We start from the raw sequence: 9,251 nt of genomic DNA on the forward strand, positions 1-9,251 counted from the left end.
AGAGCGTAATGGTAAGGGCAATAAGTCAGAGAAAGACAAATATCAGATTTCACTTATATGTGGAATCTAAAAAATAAAAGTAAATATGCAAATAAAACAGAAAAAAAAAAAAAGATACACAGAACAAATTGAAGATTGCCAGATGGGAGAGGGCTGGGGTGGGTGGCTGATAAAGGTGAAGGGACTAGGAAGTACCAATTGACAGTTATAAAAATAGTCACCGGGACATAAATTATTGCATAGGGAATATAGTCAATAATATTATAATAACTATATATGGTGTTAGAAGGATAGGAGAGTTATCAGGTGATCAATTTGTAAGTTATATAAATATCTAATCACTAAGTTATACACCTGAAATTGATATAATATTGTATGTCAACTGTAATTTTAAAAAAGGGGCCTCCTGTCTGCTGGCTGGGTGAGGGCAGCCCGGCCAGTCTGCTGCTCTCAGCACACCTTCATGCTTTTCACTAGCCCACAAGCTTTGTGGAGCCACAGATGCCCAGCAGAGTACCCCCTTATTCAGTGTGTGCCAACATTTCAGAACTTTTAAATTCTATGAAATTTCTCAGATCTCACACACATGATTTTAGTATCTGTCAGTTGAGAGGGTACACAATATGAAAAAAGTCAACCTAAAATGAGATGATCTTCACAGTGATTCCCAATATACTCCACAGCCCACAAAAATCCAAGGCTTATATCTTAGGAGCCCTCTTTTTTTCCCTAGAGGTAGATACAATGTTCATAATTCTCCATGTGAGAACTGCTATAAAAATATCTGTGTAATATTTAGAGCAGAATTTTCCAGGCCTCGCTCACAGTGGCTGGACCATATTAGCTGTCTCCAAGGAAATATTATCTCTTCATAAAGATCCAGACATCTCTATCCTTCCTCCCCATTCCCTTACAACTCAGCAATCCCGTTTCTTTTTGCCTAATTACATGTAGCAAATGACAGCTAAGAGTGGATTGTCAAAAAACTGTGAAAGAACTTATATTTCTTCCCCCTCTCTTCCCCTGCCCCAGAAGAAAATAGGTGAGAGGGGACCCTCTACTGTCATTTCAGATGAACCTCCAGGTGTTCTTCTCAACATTAAGATAACCCCCAATATCATTGCTACCACCGGGGTGGATATATAAGCTGTCACTTCCAAGTTGTCCCAAACTCTTATTTGTGTGTTTTCTTAGTACCTTTAAATGTTTCAGATTAGAGTCCGTAGGGCTCCATTTCAGTCAGGTCCATTTTCCATACAATGTGACTAAAGCCACTGGAATCTATGTACATATTACTAGAAAGTTAATTGAATGTTGCTCATCTGATGATGCAATAAATACCCTTTGGAGAAGTGGAAAAGACCTCGGAAGCAGGAAATTGGTGGCCACGGGTCCCTTCCCAAAGGATTCTAGAGCATGTTTCTGCCTTTCAATTTCCCTGGTTGGAAACTGCTTGCCTGCAGTCCACGTCCATGGAGCACCCACTGCATGCCAGCGGCCGGGGTGGGGGCACCGGTAGGTTCCCTGATTTCTTTTAATAGGTCAATCATTTTAATTGATCTCTTTAGCTCCTATAATGTGCTGTATAAATCAAACCTTTAAAGAAAACAAAAAGGTTTTCTCCTTAAATTAGAACTTGAGCATTTTAAACTAGGACATTCTCCCAACATTTTAAAATTAAAATTTTAATTTTATCAAACATTTTTTAAAACTGTGGTACAGTTCAGATATCGTAAAATTCTCCATTTTAGCTATTAAGTGAAAGAAGTCAGATGCAAAAGTCCGCAAATAATGTAGTTACATTTATGTAAAATATTTGTAATAGAAAAAGCCACAGAGGCAGAAAGTTGGTAAATGGTTGGTGGGCGGGCTGGGATGGAAAAGGGAAAGATTGCTTAGTGGGTATAGAGTTTCCCTTTGAGGTGATGGAAGTGTTCTTGGACTAGACAGGCGTGATGGTTACACAGCATGGTGAATATACTAAATGTCCCTGAATTGTACACATTAAAATGTTTAGTTTTAGCCTGGTCAGTGTGGTTCAGTGAATTGAGGGTTGTCCCATGGACTGAGAGGTCATGGTTCAATTCCCAGTCAGGGCACATGCCCGGGGTTGCAGGCTCTATCTCCAGTAGGGGGCGTGCAGGAGGCAGCTGATCTATGTTTCTCTCTCATAGATGTGTCTATCTTTCTCCCTTCCTCTCTTTCTAAAAATCAATAAAAACATTTAAATGTTTATATACATATATTTTTTAAATTCTCACCTGAGGTTTTCTATTTATCTTCAGATAGAATGGGAGGGAGGGAGAGAGAGTGAGAGGAATATCAATGTGAGAGAGACACATCGATTGGTTGCCTCCCACACAGCCCCAACCAGGGCCAGGGAACAAGGTGCATGCCCTTGACCAGAACTGACCCCGCAACTCTTTGGTCCATGGGCTAATGCTCTAACTGCTGAGACAAACTGGCCAGGGAAAAACAATGTTTAATTTAAATTCACTCAAGAGTATAAAAATCATTCATGTCTACGCACAAGAAAGTTGTTTCTACCAAGTGCCTAAGTAACAGCATGTGCAGAGAGTGTGCTGAAGAGCTGGTGTTAGTCTTGCTTGGAATCTAGGCTTTGCCACTCACTGTGCAACTTGAGAGAGAGTAAATCATCTCTCCCCTTCTCTGTAAGCAGCAGTACTCTAATGCCTCCCTCTCAGGGTTGTTCTGGAATTTATTGAGATATTTTATATGAAACGCTCATCAAAGAGCTTGGCACTAACTATGCATCTAATTAATAATAGATGTTGCTGTGAAATAAATAGCATAGAAATTTGGAGACAGGGAGTGAGCTGGCTCCTTGCTAGTAAGGATAACCCCAAAGAGAGCTGGTAGGGCAGCATGTGGCATAATTCAAACTATAAATATTCATAAATATAAATTGAGATTCACCCGTACTAAGAATCAGAGTGTAAGGGAGGTTGTTTTGCTCAGGACTGTGTGAATTGGGTATGGTACTAATCGCACCTTCTCTCTGCATGGAAGGAATAGCAGCCCTTCCTGACCTAGCCAAGTTGTTGGCCTCAGGTAAAACAGACCAGGTGAGAATGGCTTGCATAATACAGCCTCAGTTTAATTTTTCTTACATACTCTGGGGGCTTGACAGCTAAATGTTAGGTTTCTGACCAGAGCAGAAGTGTGTTTCCTTAAAAACAAGACCTGGGTAAGACACCAGAGTCTGGCTTCTCCAGCAGTTTATGGTATTAAACAATTGTGCTGTGAAGGTTGCTGTAGCTTAGGTAGCAGTGAGCAGCAGATGTTCACAGTGCTATATATAAACAAGAACAGGTAAGGAAAGCAGCCCTCTGCCAAGTTGATTGTTTCCACTAAACCATCTGCAAGATTTCGAAAGCACGATGGCCTCTCCTAAAAACAGCATTTAAGTATACAAGTAAGAAAACCCCAAGTCCAGAGAAAAGAATCTTTTGTCATTTAACCCCTCGAATTTCTAAACCTCAATTGTTTTTGGCAGATGAAACAGAGCTCTGTGAACTTGCTTTATCTCAGGAATTCTTTTCCCTTTGCAGCAAGAAGCCAAAACCACATCAAAGCACACCTCCCCAACAGAAGCCTCTGACCTTAGCCTACGATGGAGACTTAGACATGTAATCCGAAAAAGAAATCCAAATGTAGACATCAACTGCCTTAACTGCTTTCTCTTTTGTAGCTCTCAGAATTCTCAGTTTTTTGAGGAATCTCACAGTGTGATATATTAGGCAGAATACAAATACTGCAAAAGTAATATTGCCTCAGCTTCATTTGGACATGGAGTCAAGGATTATTTGGTCTGCCATTTTGATTTCCAGTTGTTTGTGGGTGTGAGTGTTTGAGTTTTTGATTTTCCCAAGGGACCCGAAAACCCTTCTCTTCCTGTTTGGAAATGGGAGGAAGAATACATGATGGAATTCCCAGAGACCTGAGTAAGCTTTATCTTCTGTAGCATGATGACAATCCGGAGGAAAGTCCAATCAAGGCATTTACTGTAAATGACACGTCTGACACTGCATTGTTACGCACTATATTAGTGCAAGTCTTTATTCTTCCCATCCTGCAACGCTGAGTTTTCTAGAGTTTACATTAGTTCAAAGACTTTCAAATTGGATTGACTATTTTCATGAACACAGAGAGAATGGGTTGCCATTTCAGAAATTCTCTGAGTTTTTAACCCTTAAATATTGTATTTTGTTTTGTAGCCAGGGGGTGATGGCACTTCATGGACTATCTCATGAAAGAAATGGAGTGTGTGTAATTGATGGGCTAGATGAAAGCTAGCTTGTTTCTAAATGAAATTTGTACTAAATGTTAGAGTGTACAAATGAAATAGGTGGTGATACTGGAGAATGAGGTAGATCATTTGATTACTAAAACTGCATTTTAACAACTTAGCAACGTAGATATAGAAGTAATCACACAGTTGTAATTCCGTTTAATGATGACAAACTCTGCTTTTGTAATTTCAATTTTCTTATTCAAATATTTATAAATTCTTTTTTTGAATTTAAGTATCTGACCTCATTTAATATACATCAAATGTCGATCCTGTTTATAGCAAGTCTTGCTTTTATAAGGTTTCAATATCTAAAACACATTAAAAACTGAAACCATTTTATGAAGATAATTGTTTGTAATTGTAGATGTTGAAAGTAAGAAGGTGCCATCTTGTGGTATTGACTTGTATTTATAACAAATAAAGTACTCAAGAGACTGAGAAGTTGACTGTTCCAGATTTGTTCATTTCCAAAGTGCCCTTACTTTGACAAAAATACTTTTAATAGCAGTTTCCCTGTTTAGAGGTTGACACCTGAAATCATTGACAGAGAAAAGGAATCTTACCCCACATTCTCAACTCTATCTAGTAAGCTGTGAAATAGAAACAGCCACAATTACACAGAGTAGCTTTTAAGGAATATTTAAAGCTCAGTCAATTTTAGAACAAACAACTATAAAAGGCAAATGCTGACATGTCAGTGACCTGAGAGACCTCAGAAAATGGGAATGTTAGAAATGTGATACAATGAGCAAGGTAGAGGATGTTTGTATTTAGAATATGGCTTCCTTAACCATTTAGCACTTAAATGGGTAAAACAAAAGAGTAAATGAAAAGATAACATCTGTCAATATTGTGATTGAGGGAACAACTGCTAGAGTTGTCCCTTTATTATTAGTTCACTTTAGCTAACGTTTCAATACTGTTCATAGTAGTTCAAGAGATCCTGCTTTGGAGATCAAAACATTAGTTACCACCTATATGACACTTACTCTACAAGAACTGCAATCTGTTCCCCTGCTGTTGGTCCCACAAAATAAACATAAGAATATTATTTTCCCCTTAAGATAGACAATAAATGTAAAAAGGAGTTCCAGTTCAAGATGGCAAAGTAGGAAAATCTGAACTAACCTCCTCCCACAGACACACCAAATACACAGCTATATATGGAACAATTCCCTCTGAAAGGAAATTCAAAAACAAGCTGAGCAACTTTTAGACACCAGGCAAATGAGGCAAAGCACACGTTGAAACAAATAAAAAAGGCTGAGACGAAGTTTCACCATAAACCCCCTCTCAGTATGCAATACATAATTGGAAGGGAACTCACAACACCCAGTTATTTTCTGAGGAGCAAAGGGTTTAATCCCAATATCTGGCAACCCAGGTTTTAAGATCTGCACCTGAAAGATGACCCCCCAAAACACTTAGCTTTTCAGACCAATGGAATTGTATCAGAAGATCCACTAGGCTGTAGCAAACTGAGAAACAGTGTTTAAAGGGCACAAATAGATTCACGATGGCTACCCCCGCGCTCAAGGCAGAGCTCAGAAAAATCAAACAGAAACACCCAGTTTTTCTATGAAAGAGCCATAGCCTGAGGGGAAGATTCTAATTAAACACACATCTAGAAGTCTGACTGTAATCCTCATCAGATCAGGGAGGCTGGTGAGTACCATCTTTGGCTCTCCCTCTGCCTAACCCAAGTCCCCAGTATCCCCAAGAAAGGAGTGTGGGCACACATCTGGCAATCTGACTTTTGTGCCTGACACCCTTTCATAGCTTAGCTCTGGTGAACATAGCTTAGCTCTTGTGAACTCTGGTGTTCATGAGTTTAGTGGAATAGTAGCAAACAAACAATTCTTAACTGGTTATCACCCTCCCTCTCAGTGTAGAAGAAACAGACAGAAATGCCTGCCTCCCAGTATTCCCCTGAAATAGGCCTCATTGGATACTTTAAAGTCTGCTGCTTGAGGATTTGACATCCAGTCAGCCTAAATCTAGGTGATGATTTATATCCTACCCACTTTGGGACACTGACAGATGTTGACACACTCTCCACTACTGGGAACCACTAAGTGCAGAGTAGGCTGCTGTCTTCTTAAGACAATCACAAAGGTTCATGCTGACAAACAAGAGAAATGTGTTCTATATGAAAAAATAAAATCTCATAAAAATACTTAATAAAACATAGATAAGTGATTTACCCTATAAAGAGCTCAAAATGACAGTCATGAAGATACGTACACTGAGGCTAGGAAAACAATGCATAAACAAAGTGAGAATTTCAACAGAGAGGGAGAAAATATAAGAAAGTACCAAACAAGAATTATAGAGCTGAAGAACACAAGAACCAAACTGAAAAATATAATAGAGAGGTTCATTAGAAGATTAGATAATGTGGAAAAAAGAATCAGCAAGCTTGAAGATAGGGTAGAGAAATTCATACAATCAGAGCAGCAAAAATAAAATGAAAGTGTAAGGACAGTTTGAGGCACTTCAAGGGAAACATCAAGTAGACCAATATTTGCATTTAGGGGTCCTAGAAAGAAAAGAGAAAAAAAATGGGGAAAATATATTTGAAGAAATAATGGCTAAAAACTTCCCTAACCCGGAGAAGGAAACAAACACGCAAATCCAGGAAGTGCAGAGTGTTTCAAATGAGAGAAAGCCAAAGAGATCCAGCTCGAAATACATAATTCAGATGTCAAAAGTTAAAGACAAAGAGAGAATCCTAAAAACATCAAGGGAAAAATAACTGGTTATACATAAGGGAACTCTAATAAACTATCTGTTATTTCTCAGCAAAAAATGTTGGGGATAAAGTGAATAGCAAGATATAGTCAAAGTTCTAAAGACAACAAACCAGCCAACCAGTAATACTGTACCTGGCAAAATTGCCCTTCAGAATTGAAGGAGAGCTAAATAGTCTTATAGACAAACAAAAGCTTAAGGTTTTCATCACTACTATACTGCCTTAAAGAAATGTCAAAGTGACTTATTTAAGCTGAAACAAAAGGGTGCTAAATAGTAAAAGGGAAACATATGAAAGCATAAACCTCACGAGTAATAGTAAATATATAATAAAATTCAAAATCTAAAAGCTGTAGAGGAGGTGAGTTAATCACTTTACAAAGCTGGTTTGAAAGTTATAAGACATTAAGTAGTAAAAACAACTATAGAAACAAATTTGGAATAGATACAGAAGATTCAATGTAAATTGTGATATCAAAAACATAAAACATGAGATGGAAGTAAAAAAGCATGAGCTTTAGAATGCATTCAAAATGAAGTTATCAACTTAAAATGAACAATTATAAGTTGTTTCATTTGTTTCATCATAACCACAAAGCAAAACTCTACAGTAGATATGCAAAAGAGAAAGGAATATAAACATACCACTATAGAAAATCATCAAATCACAAAGGAAGAAAATGAGAGAAAAAAGAAACAGAGGAACTACCAAATAGCTAGAAAACAATTAATAAAGTGGTGACAAAACCATACCTATAAATAATTACTTAAGTGTAAATGGACTAAACTTAACTGAAAAAGTGGAGTGGCTGAATGGATTAAATAAAATCAAGATCCAAACATATGCTGCCTACAATAGATTCACTTCACATATCAGGCTTCACAGAGACAGAAAGCAAGGGAAAAAAAAGTTTTATGCAGTGGAAACAAAAAAAAATTTTTAAAAAGCAGATATAGCTATACTTATATCAGACAAACTAGACATTAGAATAAAGAATATAATAAGGGACAAAGAAGTTTTTATATAATGCTAAAGGAATCATCCATTAAGAGGATATAACAATTGTACATATTTATGCACCTACCATAGGAGCACCTAAATATATAAGTCAAAGGTTAATGGACCTAAAAAAATAAATGGACAGAATTATAATAATTTTAGGTGACTTTTATACTCCACTTTTATACTCCATCTATCAATGGATAGATTATCCAGACAGAAAATCAATAAGGAAACTACAAACTTAATATGTTTGACCAAATGAACTTAATAGGCATTTACAGAACTTGCCATCCAAAAGCAGCAGAATGCATGCACAGTCTTCTCACATCAGACATTCTCCAGAATAAATCACATTAGGCCACAAATCAAGCAAGCTTCAATAAAGTCAAGAAAATTTAATCATAACAACCATCTGTTCGAGCCATGAGGGTGTAAAACCAGAAATCGATTACATGAAGAAAACTGGAAAAAAAACCAAACACATGAAAACTAAAGAACATGCTACTAAACAACCAATGGGTCAATGAAGATTTATTTATTTATTTATTTATTTATTTATTTATTTATTTATTTATAAATTTATATATAATAAAAATTATATATATTTTATATATAATTTATATAAATTTAAACATACTATTTATATAATTAGACAAATGAAAATGGAATCACAACTTTCCAAATCTAGACGATACAGCAAAAGCATTTCCAAGTGGGAAGTTCATAGTGATACTGACCTACATCACAAAACAAGAAAAATCCCAAATTAACAATATAACTTTACAACTTAGTGAGCTAGAAAAATATATAAGAACAAAATTAAAAATAATTAGAAGGAAGAAAATAATAAAGATCAGAGTAGAAATAAACAAAGTAGAAACTAAAATAACAATAGAAAGGATCAATGAAGCTAAGAGCTCATTCTTTGGAAAGAAACAAACTTGGTAAACCTTTAGTCAAACTCATCACAAAAATAAAAGAGAAAGAGCCCAAATAATCTAAATAAAAGAGGAGAAATTACAACTGACATCATAGAAATACAAAAGATCATAAAAATTTTTTACTAACAATTATGTACTGACAGATTGGTCAACCTAGAAGAAGTGAATATATTTCTTCTTTAATTTTTTTCTTTATTGATTTTAGACAGAGAAGATGTGAGAGGGAGAGAGAGAGAGAGAA

General features: G+C 36.4%; 1 protein-coding gene across 1 annotated transcript in view; it reads left to right on the forward strand.

The window, feature by feature from the left end:
* THSD7B (thrombospondin type 1 domain containing 7B) overlaps positions 1 to 4,752 on the forward strand; it is an 848,907-nt gene extending 844,155 nt beyond the window's left edge. The window contains exon 28 of the mRNA XM_036254339.1: positions 3,573 to 4,752. Within this exon, the coding sequence (XP_036110232.1) occupies positions 3,573 to 3,654 (82 nt within the window). The 3' untranslated portion in view covers positions 3,655 to 4,752. The remainder of the gene's footprint in view (positions 1 to 3,572) is intronic.
* Positions 4,753 to 9,251: the final 4,499 nt, after the last annotated feature.

Source organism: Molossus molossus, unplaced genomic scaffold, assembly GCF_014108415.1.
Source record: "Molossus molossus isolate mMolMol1 unplaced genomic scaffold, mMolMol1.p scaffold_m16_p_11, whole genome shotgun sequence".
In the NCBI taxonomy this organism is placed as follows: Eukaryota; Metazoa; Chordata; class Mammalia; order Chiroptera; family Molossidae; genus Molossus; species Molossus molossus.